Source organism: Tauraco erythrolophus, chromosome 2, assembly GCF_009769465.1.
Source record: "Tauraco erythrolophus isolate bTauEry1 chromosome 2, bTauEry1.pri, whole genome shotgun sequence".
Taxonomy (NCBI): domain Eukaryota; kingdom Metazoa; phylum Chordata; class Aves; order Musophagiformes; family Musophagidae; genus Tauraco; species Tauraco erythrolophus.
Genome location: NC_141466.1, coordinates 68,616,570 through 68,631,966, shown reverse-complemented (window position 1 = coordinate 68,631,966; position 15,397 = coordinate 68,616,570). Strand labels below are relative to the sequence as shown.

At 40.2% G+C, this 15,397-nt stretch overlaps 1 protein-coding gene across 1 annotated transcript in view; it reads left to right on the top strand.

Moving 5' to 3' along the window:
• PKHD1 (PKHD1 ciliary IPT domain containing fibrocystin/polyductin) overlaps positions 1-13,677 on the top strand; it is a 272,553-nt gene extending 258,876 nt beyond the window's left edge. Inside the window, exons 61-65 of the mRNA XM_086623983.1 lie at positions 63-150; positions 3,730-3,837; positions 6,703-6,858; positions 8,748-8,882; positions 13,328-13,677. Coding sequence (XP_086480109.1) covers positions 63-150; positions 3,730-3,837; positions 6,703-6,858; positions 8,748-8,882; positions 13,328-13,677 — 837 coding nt within the window. The remainder of the gene's footprint in view (positions 1-62; positions 151-3,729; positions 3,838-6,702; positions 6,859-8,747; positions 8,883-13,327) is intronic.
• Positions 13,678-15,397: the final 1,720 nt, after the last annotated feature.

The following is a 15,397-nucleotide window of genomic DNA, read 5'->3' as shown; positions in this document are numbered from 1 at the left end:
ACTTTCTTTCGTCTTGTTGAGGACACAAGACCTTAATTCTTCTTTTTTGTTCTTCCTTCCAGGGTCAAAGAGTTGATAAACTGGGGCCTCCCTCAGAGCCCTGGGTTGTATCCGCTCACCTCAAGGGCTCTTCCGAGGCTGTGCTAAAAGGTTTGGATGTGTTTTCTTATTGCAAGGGTTACAGTAAAGCAGCTATGCAGAATGATGGTAATAAATTTAGGAGTTCTCCCTGAGAAATACTGGATTTGAAAACTAATCTTTGGACTGAAACAAAGAAGATTGCAGTAGGATTTTGGTGAACCGCCCAGTCATATGCCAGAGAAAGAGAATCTTATAAAAAGTATTTTCGTGCTCTGGAAGCTTAAGAGCGTATATCCAGTAGTTTACCTTGAAAAGACGTATCTTAGATAAGAAAATAAGAGAATGAAGAATTAGAAATTCTAATACTTGGTTTTCAGCTAATGTTAGTTGGGGCAATTTCCTTACAGTCAATGACAACCTGTTTGTCCAGCAAAGGATCTGGCCAAGTACAGGCAGAAACAACTGCCTATTGTTTGTGATTAGCTTACTTTAATGTGAAAATATTTTTCATGAAGGATCTAAATGTTTCCCTTCTGGTCCTCATTTATTGAAAGACCTGAACTCATGATTAACTCTAAACATGTGAGTATTTCCCTTCAGGTTACTGTGGCTATGAACAAACGTAGATATAGAACCTTGTTTAAATACAGTGCTGAACCAAAACCCTGTGGATGATCATATGCTTGTAAACCAGAAAGTGGAAATGATATTGATTATAAAGCATCTTAATTTTCATTGCTGAAATCTTTAAATGTAAGCTAACATTGCACACATTGAAAAGTGAGGTAAAGTATTTTGTCTGCAGTAAAGCCATTTGTGTGTTAGCTTTGACTTGAAAAGTTCACATTTGGAGAAGATAAGTGACACTCAAGCTGTAGAACAGAGCTTCTCACCCTTTCAGTCTGTGTTTCTGTTGATTAGAAATTCTTCCTACCTCATTGTAGTTCCACATTTATAGATTAGAAAAATCCTTTGTTCTTTTCTGCTGTTTTTCATGCCTTTTCAGAGTGGTACATCTCGTAGGTTTAGGAACACAGGTCTTGATGAACCACAAATTGTTGAAACAGCTACTGGCTAACAGTGGGAGAAAGGAAGGGAGGAGGGGAGGAAGGAGTCAAGGAAGGGAAAAGAAAGAGAAGAAGACAAAAAGACAGAAAAAGAAGAAGAAAGAAAGAGAAAAGAAAAGAAAGAAAAAGAGAGAGAAGGAGAAAAAGCAGGGGGAAAAAGAAGAAAGAAAAGTCACTGAAGAGAAACACACTTCGCATTCTTTAAAAGATACATGCATCAAATTAACAGTCAATAAACACCAGCAAAGGAAGAACTTCGTAGTACAGATGTTCTGCATGTAATAGTTTGCTGCAGTTTTTCCTTTGACAAATGTCCTTATTGCACTCGTCTTTTGAAGCATATGAAAGCAGCATTTAATCGAAATGGGTCCTGTCTAGCACACTGAAGCGGCTTCATCTGACAGCAGCCAAACTGCCTCATGGAAAGTAGTTTAGCTCCAAATTAGCTTACTTCTATGTTAAATACCAGCTTGCCTGAGAAATCTTTGTGAAGACTGCCATATATATCCGTAACATTCTGAGCTTTGAAGCATATGTGCCCAAAAGCTGAGATAGTCTCTGTTGAGAAGTACAGTACAATACTCCAGGCTTCATCATAGACTAGAAATGACAGTTATAAAGTATTTGAATGTAGCTGACAAGACCCTCTATAAAAGCAGTGTTACAATGAGTATCAGAGCCAAGAAAAGTCTTGGTAGTCTGGGCTGATAGTGTCATAAGGAGGATCATATGCATAGTAGATAAATAGATCAGCCAGGATCAGGATGGAGCAATTACAGAAATCTAGATCCTCACATTTCCACCAAGTCTATTCACGGTATAAATTACTGCCTATTTATCACAGCTGGTCCTGGACACTCACAATGAAATTGAGGATTTGGTGTGCTAATGTACAAAAATAGAAAAACATATACATAGTCAAAACTAACTGCAATATTAGTAAATTAAATAGTACCGTATCATGGAGAAAGGAAACTTTATCATTACTGTTGCTAGATCATTAAAATGCCACATGCTTTTGCCCAAGACCTTGTCTCAGGCAATTCCTGGCCGTGGTTCAGAAGTCAACACAGTGAGGAAGCAATCTCAGTAGGCAATTTGCATTGCAGCATCTCTGTTTGGCGGCTGCAAGAGTTCAAGAGGTTTGGCCAAGGGCATACCAGTTCTTCAATGCCAGAGACAAGATACTGGCACTGTTTGTATCATACAGGTGTAGTTACAAAAAATGGGATAAAAATGAGAAAAAATGTCCTGCAGTCTGGCTTACCATCGAAAGCATTGTCTCCACCTGCTGAACACTCCTATACATTTATGATTGCAAGATGTCTCACAAAGATATTTGCTCCTTCACCACTTTCTTCAGTATCCTGGACACAGGGATGGCAGAGCATAAATGTCCTCCTCACACTCGGACTTTATGTTCCTTCACCTGTGCTGCTTAATGGCAATAAACTCCCAAACCACTTGCTTCATAAAACAAATAGTTATTATGTGTCTTTGAGCAGGCAAAAGTCTGTGTTTGTGATCACTGGAGCAAGTCCAGTGTCATAAGGAAGTTCTGACCTCTCACCCGCACCTGAACCAACATTTCAAAATTTGTCAGTCTTTAGGATTTTACCCTTCTCACTCCAAGAGCCTGAATGAAGCCCAGGCCTGGTCAGCATTGTTCAAAGGCCAGGACTTGGCTGCTGCTCAAAGATACACACAGTAAAACGGAGATCCAGTTGAAAAGTGAATTATAACTTTTTTAAAGAGCCTACAAAAATAAAAGCCATGGCAAGTGTAAATGTTGGGTCAGAATGCATTCCCTGATAGCTTAGAACAAGAGGTAAAGTGATGGAGAAACAAGCTTTCCCAGGTTTTTTTTTTTTTTTTCCCTTTAATGGTCCCCATGGAGTTTTCCCCTGCCAGCTTTCTAGCTGAATGTCTCCTGTACAATCACAGGGCAGTCACTACAGACATTTTTCATGGCCAAATCCCTTTCAAAGCATCTGAGAGGGTCAGAGAAAAGTTCAAAATTATTTAACAGTATGATAGGAGGTAATGTGTCCAAATGATGAGACGAAACACCTACAAATCAGAAAAGGGTTAAAACAGTCAGCTCTATTCCCTTAGCTGCAGTGGCTGGATACTTGAGACCATCCCTTTAGGACAGAAAATAGTCTCTTGTAAGACTCTCCTAACCTTGGTGACATAGTCACACAAGACGTAAGTTAAATCAAAGAGATGAGCATCTGAAACTTTTTAGTGCGTCTATATAGCTCCCATTATCTTTGCTTGATCCCGTTAACATTTGTATTCATGTTACACCCCCCTGATATAGATATGTACATTAAATGCAATTTCACAATGAGCTGAAGGAAGCAAGATTCAGAAGCTAAGATTCTCCAGTATGTTCAGGAATTTGACGTCCAAGACCCTATGTGAAATTTCTGGGATCAGACAAAAAGCTTATGATTAGGAAGGACACTGAATTTAAGCTTTCTGAATCCCCTTAAAGTCACAAGGACTCTCTGAGGGGCTTAGGTGGTATTTATCTGGATGTTCTTAATTGCAATGCAATTTTTTTATTACTCTGCAGGGCTCACTCAAGTGCAGGTCATAGATGGATATGCAAGCTTTTCCAGCCTGGCTGTCTCCAGTTCAGGCACAAACTGGAAACTTGTGTTCACTGTCACATCACCTCCAGGTAAGCTCCATTTTCTGTGTGTTTTTTGATTTGGTTACTGAACTCAAAACCCTACAGGCGGTCTGAAATTGCAAAAAGGGAGTTAAACTTTGTTTGAATGAATGGAGCAATGCCAAACCTCTAAGCAGCCTGACCTCTTTTACATGTTCAAGTTGGCATTACCCAGGCAGCAAGAGAGCTGGGTGTTTCCTGTGCTGTTCACGCAAGATCCCCAAAATCAAGATGAGCTAGTAGAGAGAAGTAAAAAAAGGTATCTCTTTCTTCCTGGATTTCCTAGCTATGAATCCCTTATAGGAATCAGGTACTTAAGGTCAGCTAAGCCACCAGAGCAAACTTTTTCTTATAAATTGAGTATTCTCATTCCCTCTTTTTTTCCTATTTGTGTTCAGTAATTTTCCGTTGATGCTCCCATTGTGCTTTTCAATGACTGTTTGTCTGCACGTGGCCATCTTTACCGGTGCAACAGGTTATGCACATGCAGAGCATGCCTCCAGGACTGACTTCTCTTAGGAGTATCCCCGACAGTTTACAGAGGTGACTTTGGGACCTCTACAATCATGCAGCTTGCACGAGGCCTTTGAGCAACCCAGTAACGGTGAAGTGGCAGGTGTGCTTATACATCCTTAGAAACACCAGCTGGGGGTGATGTTGGGACTTTGGGGTTAAGACACCCCATGAACTCTGGTTTGTAAAAGCCTCAGGGTATCTACACAAGAGAAGCATCTGTCTAACTGTTTGGGGGCCTGAATTTATCTAAAAATTTGGCTCTGAAGGTATATGGGGGTGAAAGTGCTGGTTTCTTGTCTCAGAATGACTGCTGAGGCAAGTCAATGGAGAAGTGGGAACATGCTCTCCGGCATACAGTCAGAAGACATATTAAGATATAGGTGTTATAAGACCATATGTAAAGTCTTTATTCTGATATTACATACATACATATATGGAGATATATATATGGATATCTATCTATATAGATTTAGATTTCGATTTAGATAGATATAGATATCTCCGTATGTATAGATAGATAAACTGAGGCCCAGCAGGGGGAGAGAAACATAGGAAGGACAGATAGAAATATTTCCAGGAGAGGTAAAGCGGAGTGTGTGCCACTACATAAAGCCCTGAAGAATACTCTTTTGCAGTACTGAACATAATTTTGTTTACGCATGTTCAGAGATGATCTCAAAGTGGAGTATCTTAATAGACAGGAATAGTGACAGCAGATCAAACTGCTTTTGGCTGCAAGTCAGTACACTTATGGACAATATTGTACAACACAGTACACGAAATAGCATGGGATAGGATTTATAACCCAAGAAATCCCTTCCTATCCCGGGATTAAATGCAGATCCAGATTTTTTTTTTAGAGTAGACTATTCATAGCACTGCTGCATAGTCTTGCGCTTGTTTTACAGTAATATTCACTTAACTGATACGGATCCCAATGGGCTTGATCCATACACTTTCCATTTAAACCAACGGCAGTTTGCTCACAAACTATTAAGAGCAGTGCAAAGCACCTTTAAGCACCTGTCTGTGTAGAACCCTTGATATCTGTAAGATTACTTCTCTCCTCTCAGCTGAAGTTCATATGTATTTGTACCTGCAGGCAAATTTTTCCCAATTGGAACATGCTTCCCCCATTGTTCTGATGAAGCTCTGCTTTGTTCAAGTGGACAATATTGACACAAATCTAATTAGTTTCAGACAAAAGTACTTACAGCTACTTACCCTAGTCTCCAAGCCTTCATCTGACAGTGTTTCTGATTTTTTAAAATTAATTGATGAGAAAAGACTTTCAGATTTTTAATAAAAGTGGAACTCAAACAAGTAAAAGAAATATCCATCTGTCAAAATGATTAGAATTGTGGGGTTAGGAGTGATAATGAGTCAGGTAGTAAGATAAGTAATGAGTTGATACACTAATCCACATCCTTCAAATTGGTCTATAAAGAGTACCAGGGCCAGTTTTGTCAAACTCCTGTCCTTCCCAGGCACATCTCCATTCGAAGTGTGTTGTGGGAACCAAAATCTGTCTCTGTTTCTGATTTTTAAGGTGACAGTTTTGGGCATCATCCACTCCTTGAAGCTCAGATGCTGAGACCAAATTAACTCTTGACCACAGAAACTATAAGTAGCAGCTGGCTTGATTCTGACTTCATTTACAGAAAACTGTACGATCTCTGGGTGAAGAGCATTAGACAAATCTTGTGTGCATCAAGAGACTAAATATTTACCATGCTAACTGCAAAGACACTGACATTTTTTGTTTATAGTGCTCATTATTGACATGGTGGAAAATATTAACAAGTTCACTGGATGTTTTCCACATCATGGACTTAAGCTTAATGCTAGTGAATGTTTCTAGGTTCCCCATAACTTATATCGGTATGAATCAGATATAACCTGTCAAAACTGTGTATGAGTTAGCACCTTTCTTGTCACAAGCAGTTTCTTTGTCTTGCTAAGCAGAATGTGCATGTTTTCTCACGGAGCCTAATCTGTTTGGCCTCAGAAAGAGATACTTTGTGAATGTATTTTCTGGGTTTGATAGTGAGCAAGACAAATTCATGGAAGAAATATTAAGGATTGTTAAATACAAAGAGGCTGCCTGTGCTTCAGGAAGCACTGAAAGCTTGAAACTTACACTGGAGAAGTATTGTTACATATTTGGTTTGTCCTGGTACTCAGTCCTAAATAAATATTATTGGCTAGCGTTGGATCTGGAGGTAGATAGGCTTATGGATTGTTCCTGCATGAATTTTTAGCAGCAGCTTCACTGTGGAAAGGCTATAACATGGTGTTTTAGCTGTGAAACTAGTGTTGTGACTTTTGTAATAAACTCTGACTGCTTTAAATTCTCAGGGGCTAAGTTCGCTGTGTTGTCTCGGCCGTTTACCGTCTTCCCTGTCCCCATGAGAGCAAAGGCTAGCATGATCCTTGTTGTCATACTGAGTTCAGCAGCGCTGGCGTTCATCCTTGTTCTTACATTCTGCTGGTTCAAGAAGAGCAAAAGCAACAGTAAGTTGGAAATACTTACTAAAATTTATACTTGCAGACAAATCTCCAGAGTGGTTACAACAGGACTCAAACAATAGTACTCAGAGAAAGCTCTGAGAAGTTCAGTAATTAACAGTATAGTTTGTTGTTCAGGGTTGTACAGTTTTGTGCCTATAACAGATGCCTGAGTTCTGGCTGGAAAAAGTTTTAATATATATAAAATATACATATTTAATAAATATATGTTAATAAATACATTTTTTTATATGAAATACGATGAAAATCATCTTTCTATGGTGCAGACAAGGAACCGAGAAATAAAGGAAAAATTTGCTACAATTTGAATGATCCGTTCAGCCACTACGTTTTCCTGGTAAAGGATGACATGGAGTACTGGTGGACGAGAAGCTCAATATGAGCCGGCAATGTGCTCTTGCAGCCCAGAAGGCCAACCGCATCCTGGGCTGCATCAAGAGGAGCGTGGCCAGCAGGTCGAGGGAGGTGATTCTTCCCCTCTACTCTGCCTTCGTGAGACCTCACCTGGAGTACTGCGTCCAGTTCTGGAGTCCCCAACATAAGAAGGACATGGACCAGTTGGAGAGGGTCCAGAGGAGGGCCACAAAGATGATAAGAGGGCTGGAGCACCTTTCCTATGAGGACAGGCTGAAAGAGTTGGGGCTGTTCAGCCTGGAGAAGAGGAGGCTCCGGGGTGACCTTATAGCGGTCTTCCAGTACCTCAAGGGGGCCTACAAGAAAGATGGGGAGAGGCTGTTCAGGAGGGCCTGTTGTGATAGGACAAGGGGTAATGGTTTTAAAATAGAGGGAGGTAGATTCAGATTGGATATTAGGAAAAAATTTTTTACCATGAGAGTTGTAGAGCACTGGAACAGGTTGCCCAGAGAGGTGGTGGATGCTCCATCCCTGGAGACGTTCAAGGCCAGGTTGGACGAGGCCCTGAGCAACCTGATCTAGTTGGAGATATCCCTGTTCCTTGCAGGGGGGTTGGACTAGATGACCTTTGAAGGTCCCTTCCAGCCCTAACCATTCTATGATTCTATGGTTCTATGACATAGCAAAATATCCCTGTGGTGAGGTTATGCCAAGCCTTGGTGCTCACCAAGGACCAGACCCAGTGGCACAGCCACGTGCACATCTTGTATCACACCATCGGCATCATAAGAGTCAAAGTGGTAGTGGGAGGGCTATAGCTTCTCTGGAGTTCTTCAAGCAAGTCCACACCTCTACTTGTTTACTTTAAGGTTGCTTTCGTTTTAGCATCAACCTTAAGACAAATATAACTACCTCAGGGAGGCTTTCCCACTGCAGAAGGCATGACGCTATTTACATAGGGAAGAACCGAAGATAAAAAGACATGGCTGTAAGAGCCAATTAAGCTTGACTGCCAAACAGCCACCTTAAACTTCTGCCTATGTTGAAAGTTACCAATAACTTGGCCTTTCAGATCTGCTAACTGAAGTTGGGACCTCGCCAAATGTCCAGGTAACCCATAGTGGAGGAGTAAATGTAAATCCCTGTTAAAAAGACATCTCTGGCTAGTTTCAAGACTTTCTCACTAGCTTCTCCAAACTTTTGCTTTCAAGTAACTCTGCAAATCCAGAGTCTTTCTCCTAAACCAGACCATGAGCACTAGCTGCAATAAGGTCTGAATTTCTAGTATTATTGAATATGATGACAACATAAGGAAGGATTTTAGCGAAGAGAACAGGTGGGATCCCTAATGGCAAAACACAAGATGGTATGAACATAAAACAACTTGCCCTATTTTGGGGGCAGAAAGAATACTTCTAGATTATCTGTAAATTCACCTGCAGTACACTGTTGCTTGAATTAATATTTGCTGCTGCATTGAAGATGGATTGAGAGTGATGCAACTGTATGATTCATTACAGAAACAAGGACTGAACGGGTCGATGTACCACAGGCCAGTATTGAGGGACCACGGAAGCAAGCACGGCCTCGTGCAGCTCACATCCAGCCTTACTGCAATCAAGGAGAAAATAAATGTGGTGCACCTGTAGCAGAAGGTGAGACTGCAGTTTGGCAATAATTCAAATTTATTAGCAGTCAAGCAACTAAAGAGTCAATTTAGGTCTCTTAAGAAACTATGGATTTGTATAGGATCAATGGCACAGTTCTTCTCAGAAAGTCTATCACTTTATTACCTGCTCCTTCTCCTTCCTGCTATTTTTCTATTTATCATTTTATCTCCTTTTATAGATATTGTGTGAAATCCTAGCTTCACTGAAGGCAGCAGCATAATCCCCCCTTATGCTCAATGAGTCCATGATTACACCTCATATTTTTGGAGTAGGGCAGGAACCAACATTTCTGCAGTGTTCCCAGCATGCCTGGACCAATAAGGCTTCTCCCTGCCCAGGTCTCCAAGTGCTGCAGCAATAGCTGGGCAGTGCTCAAAAAGCTATGGACAAGTTTGCAGGCTGTGGAAGATCACAGCGAGGTACACTGAAGGTGGGAAAAACCACTCAAGACTCATTTGTGTGGTGTCCATTACCTCCACCACTCCCTGGATTTTCATGCTGTGCTTTCTGAGCAGTGAGTCTAAGCCAGCACCCCAAATCATCTCCATTGCCACCCACCCTGCTCAGTGTCCCCCTTTACTCCCTGGGGTCCCTGCCACAAACACCTCTCTTCCATACATCTCCTCAAAAAATGTCTTTTCATCATCTTGCTGATCAAACATGACTTCTTCTGAGGTCAGGGAAAAGCAGACAGCCTCGGGGGCATGCGACTGGCAGTGTAAAGCACTGGCTTCCCTCTCTGCAAGCGTGAAATGTTCTTATAGTAGTTGAGGTGTGGTTTTTTTTTGTCTCACCTGCCAACAGTGCAGATCTAAGGACATTCGGATGACCCCGCTGAAGCACCCATTTACTGTTTTGGGAATTTCTTTTTCCTCCTCATTCCTGAAGCCTGTGGTTACATAAGAGGCAGGAAGAGGTGAGCCAGGGTTTTATCTCCCTTTAATTAGCATCTATCACAAAAGCAGAGGGAGAGAGAGAAGGGGAGAGGAAATTCTGCAGTTTATGTGTTTTGATATTTGCTGTACTCCTCCAAAACACAGCGTTCAGCTGTGTGCCTTAGGATACATATCTGCTATAAATTCATTTTTTATCTAATTTGTCTGAGATCTAAGCTTCCTGTGGAGGTCTGAGATCAAAGGATCTGATTCTGTCTGATGTCGGCTCTGACACATAATGCGTGCTGACTTAGTTCTGTCTATAAACTCGCAGTGGGAGGCTGCCATCCTCCCTTGGCACCTTTACATAGTGAACTTTCATTTTGGCTGGGGAGGCTGACAGGTATAGCGTTGATTGGAGCCGTCGTGTAAATAATTCATGGAAAGATTTTTTTTTTTTTGTCAGAAAAAGGCAATCCAGCCACTTAAAGTCTTTTAGGAATAGTTGCAAGACAAAAAGATTCCCCGATATGTTCAAATCTAAACAAGGATAACAATATCTTAAGTGAATTTAATACATATGACTTGGAAATGTCTAATGTTTGATTTCCCCTTATTTAAAGTGCTGTTGGTTTTGGAGAGAGAGAGAGGAAATCAAAGCTGCGTCTTTTTGTTTAGTTTCTGCTTTATAGCTGCTCCCCCCATAAGAAATCCCACCTTTCTAATACAATTAAGCGTTTGGAGCTATTATTATTAATAATCACAGTAAGTCTTGCAAGGCAGAGTTTTTCTCTTTCATAGGTGATTGTACAGTCCAATGGAGGTAAGGGCCCTGGGTTTTGTCCCAGAACAAGTAGCTGAGGATGCAGCTCAGGAAGAAAGATGTATGCGTAGATGTGCAGTACATCACTGCACATGAAAAGGGGTCAAGATATTACCTTGTCTGACCTTGGTGTATAAAAAAATAATCTCCTCAGCTTCACATAATTATCTCTGTCTTGAATTAAATCACTTTTGACTGACTAATGCATGGTTAACAGAACGGCATCTGAAGGTGGAGGAACATATTGTTTCTTTTTGCAATTTATTCTGGTGGTTCACCGCCATCACCATTGGAAAGTTGTATCGTGTACCAGTTTGCTTTTCCTAGCTTCAGTTTCTGACTTTGGGGCCTAATCTACAGGACTCATTTCTTATATTGCATATCCTTTTAGTATGAGGGTTTTTTTCTCTCCATGAAAGATCTGGTCACTAGATTCAAACTGTAGTTCTTATTTAAGTCTTGCATGTCTTGGCAATTTGAAATCCGTCTTGGGGTTCTTTTCTATACCCTCTGTTTTGTTCAGACCTGGTTTGGATGTCTGACTTGTGCAACTGCAAAACTAAAATCACTTCCCTGACATCACTCCCTACTCTACCACCAAGACATCCCTTTAGTCCTTTCAGGTATTGTATCTTATTGGTACTTATCCTGAACTCCTTGGTCACCATCGCCCAGAAATCACTGCTGTGTTACTGAAGAGATTCTCCTGCTCTGCAAACAGGGTCTGCACCTCTTGGTCCTAGGTTGTTCGTATCAACGCCTCCTCCTTCCTTTCCATCAGTTTGCCATTTTTCCCACAACTTAAAAAATTTAATCAGAATCAATTTTAGTTTTAATTCTAAACCACTGGTGGAAGCACTGAATATCTTCCATTTCAGTGGTAGTGTCTGGTACTGCCGCACATTCCCACCTCTGAGAATTATTTCCCATATATAATTACTGTCTGAGCTCTGTCTGTTAGTTGGTACTTAATGCAGTTAACCGTGTACTTTATTGATATTGAATAGTTTGTATTTAATTAAAAAAATGAGGATCTTTTGGATTACTGTGTCGTATAAATCTCAAGGCAGTATTTCATCCTGCTTATATCCAGAAAACTTTTAGCCTTATCCATTAATTTAAAACTTGTTTGAAAAGACCTATTTTCACAGTTGAAAATGGCAACTTTGAAGATGAAGAGGGCATCAATATATACCAAGAAATAACATGAAACTTGAGTATAGGAGATCATGACCTGATCATTTTGTTTATGAGAATAAAGAAGAAAATTGAACCTAGTGGTGTAATTAATTTGTATTTTAAAACAACTAATTAACTAATATTAAAGCAATCACGAGAAGGAAAACTGTTATACACAGAAACATGTGTGACTACTGAAAATTTACCAACAACTTTCCAGTGGATTTCAAAGAGGTACAATCCTGAAATTGAAAGCTGTGAGTATACAAGTTGAAAAAAAACCAACACTCTTTAAGAGGAAAAGTGAGTACAAGCATGAAGTCATTGACAGGCATGTCAGAGTTCAAGTTCAAGGAGCGTCTGAACGACACTCTTGGTCATGTGATTCAGTTTTAGGTAGTCCTGTGATGAGCGGGGTGTTGCACTCAATGATCCTAATGAGTTGCTTCCAACTTGAAATATCCTACGATTCTGTGATTCTGTGAAAATAATTCCAGCAAATAGAGTTCCAATTAGTGATTGACAAAAAAGGACGAAGAGGATGAATGCGAGCAGAAGGTCTGAGAAACCATGGGGATGAATGTCACAGTCTGCTAACGGTTAAAGTTCAAGAGCAAACCTGAAAGATCAGGAGTGGTTAACAATGTCCCAGACATTTTCTGGGATCGTTTGTGATAAGGACCTGTAATATATGCTGATGAATGGACTTCAAAAGTCAATATTGTCCGCTAATACATGAGATATATGAACTAGAACTGGTTCTGGATTTGAAACAAGTATGAAAGGTTTGGTTCTGGGCTGATTTCATTTTATTTTTGGGGAGGAGAGCATTGCAAGAATTTTACAACTGTTTTTAACATCCCAGTGAAGCACACTGCCAATCTTGCACTGAAGTGACAGCACATCCTGTCAACTCAGAAGCCATCTACTGTAACACTACAAGAGATTCTACCTCTGTGGTTGATAATCGTTTGGTTTATCAAGATGTAAACATTTTTAGTTTCCACATGAAAAATGTATAGTATATATTTTACTTTTCCTGCATTTTTCAATGGCATTTTTAAAACAATATTGCAGGTTACAAGTTCTGCCTTGAGTAGCATTCAAATGGTGGAAATGAAAAGTTCTACCTTTTATTAGAATCTGATTCACGGCAGGTTGATGTATTTTATAGGTGTGTAGTATTAAAATTATTATCAGTCTTAGCAATACATGGCTTATTAACCAGTTGTATTCTATATACTTTATTATTAAGTGTTAATTGAAAAATTAAATATTGGAAGATTCTCTAGGAGCTGTTAGTGTATAAATAAAAACAAACCAGCTATTTTGATTTTTTTTTAATATTTATTTATGGAAACAACTTATGATTGTTTGGTTTTAACAACTTATTTCTGTCAAACTGAAATTTGTGGCTAGTTATAATTATTTCTCCAACAATAACTGCTTTTTCATTAATGTCTTTAATACACAGTAAACACATGGAAGGGTAAGGAATGTGAACATAGGGTCTCACAACAATTGCAAAGCACAAACAAATCTTGCTTTCACAGATACAGAAGGAACTGGAGCAGTGGGACATGCCGCAGGACAACTGGAGGAGCTGAACCTGCAGCCCTGTGAAGTCAAGTCGGTGAGAAAGATGAGGACTGTCCAGCATAAGATAGGTGACAGAGACACCTTTTCTTCAGCTAGGAACAGTGATAGCCAACAACAACCCTGTAAAGGAACATCTCCTGGTGACTCTCTGGAACTTCAGCAGCCAACTGTCCCAGGATGCTCCAGCCAGAAGGACATGCCACAGCTTTCAGTTGGTTACGAGGAAAGAGTGAAGTCTGAAACAATGCCTAAACTTCAGAATGATGTTGGAGAGCATGTTACTGTGGTAGCAGCAGAGGTGTAAGAGCAGTGAGGTGAGGTGAGGTGGTGGACCATTAGACAAAGCAAGCTTTGACTGACTTGTAGTCAATGTGAAGCTGAGTCTTTTGTGTCTGTGGTCAGAGAAGAAAAATGCATATATTAGCATGGGGAACCAGACTGCCACGCTGCACATGAACCTGTTAGCTGGATCTGCAGCCAACTGGGAGACTCTGGCCATGTCTATGGTATTGGACTTTCTTAGCTTCCAAAACAGAGTAGGTGCATCCAAACTGCCTGAGTTGAGAATAGTCCTTCTGACACCTCTAAAACTCTCTCCAAGAGCTGTTTGGGTAAGTGCTAGCTGGCTAGCTAGGCCAGCTTTGAGATTACATTCAAAAGCATTCAGGGATTAGCCTCACAATTCAACAGTGCAGATCATTGGATTTCTGACGCTTTAATATACTAGCACTGATGTAGTCTTAGTGTCTAGGGCAATGCTGATTGGCATGTACACATATATACAAATATATAGGAATTTTTCCATTTCTTCCAATCATGCCTTTAGTTTCATTCGAAGACATCCATATGTGCATGAATCTTTTCCTTTGTCTGAGGAAAAAAACCCATGTATTCAGCTTCTATTTCATTGTGACTTGAGTAAGTGCTTCCATTTCTCCCTAGTTATATCTGTGCTGTTATTTTTTTTTTTTAATTAAAGTATTTTGCTGAGTTAAATCTTCGCCATGTTGTTGCTTTCTAGCACCTTAAATCACTGGCTTGTTATGAACACTACTTTTTATGAATGATAATAATAATTCTGGTGTTTTGCAGTTGCTCAGAGAATTCCTCTGTGCTTTGCTTTACTGAGCTGGAAGATGAGGGACTTTATTATGCCCTCTCTGTACCATAAAATTCCTGGCTGCAAGGTGGCCTGGTGGCACTAGATAAAATTTATACTCCTCTTCAGAAAAAATACTTAAGCAGGAAGATGAGTTTTCTGCCCAGGTCGGCAGTGGAAGAGAAGGCAAGAAGCCTTGATTTGAAAAGGAAAACCCAACCACAAACCAGTTCACTTCAGGATGAAGGAGCTAAGGTGCAGATGGTGGTCAGTGAGCTACACAGTTCTCTAGGCACAAAAATAGATTCACCAGCTTTGGCTCCTGCACTATATAGTGTTTAAAACATAATTTTCTGATGAAATCAGACCAATTCCATGGTGAGCCAGGCTTCGGACGGGCTGCACAGGAGCTTTCCTGGCTCAAGACGTTTGAGGATGAGGGCTTTATATTATTAAGTGCAATAGATCAGCCTTTCTGACCTCTTCCATGTTATGGAAAAGCAGTTTCTTACAGTATGTTCCGCAGAGGCTAAAATCTTATTTTATGTGAATCAACATGATAGATCCCTAAGGCTCATGATTCTGTGTCCGAATAAGAAGATACAGCTTACAGAGACATCCAGGCCTGGTGAAATGATTTGGAGACCCTTACTTTCCTCCCCAGCTGATACCCAGTTTTATATGTTTTCACATGGTAAGAGATCCTTTCCTCTCTGCAGAAATACAATTCCTCCATCCCCTGAACTCAATTCTCCTTAAGTAGTTCTACTCCTAGTGAGTGACTCTGTCACAGCCAAGCAGTGTGAAAGCAAATAATATATAAATACAAATGTCAGAATGTATTCAAATAATATGCAAATATTGTTGAATGTAAATGATATGCAAAATTTATACAATGGAGCCTTCTTTTTGGGAAAAAATCAGG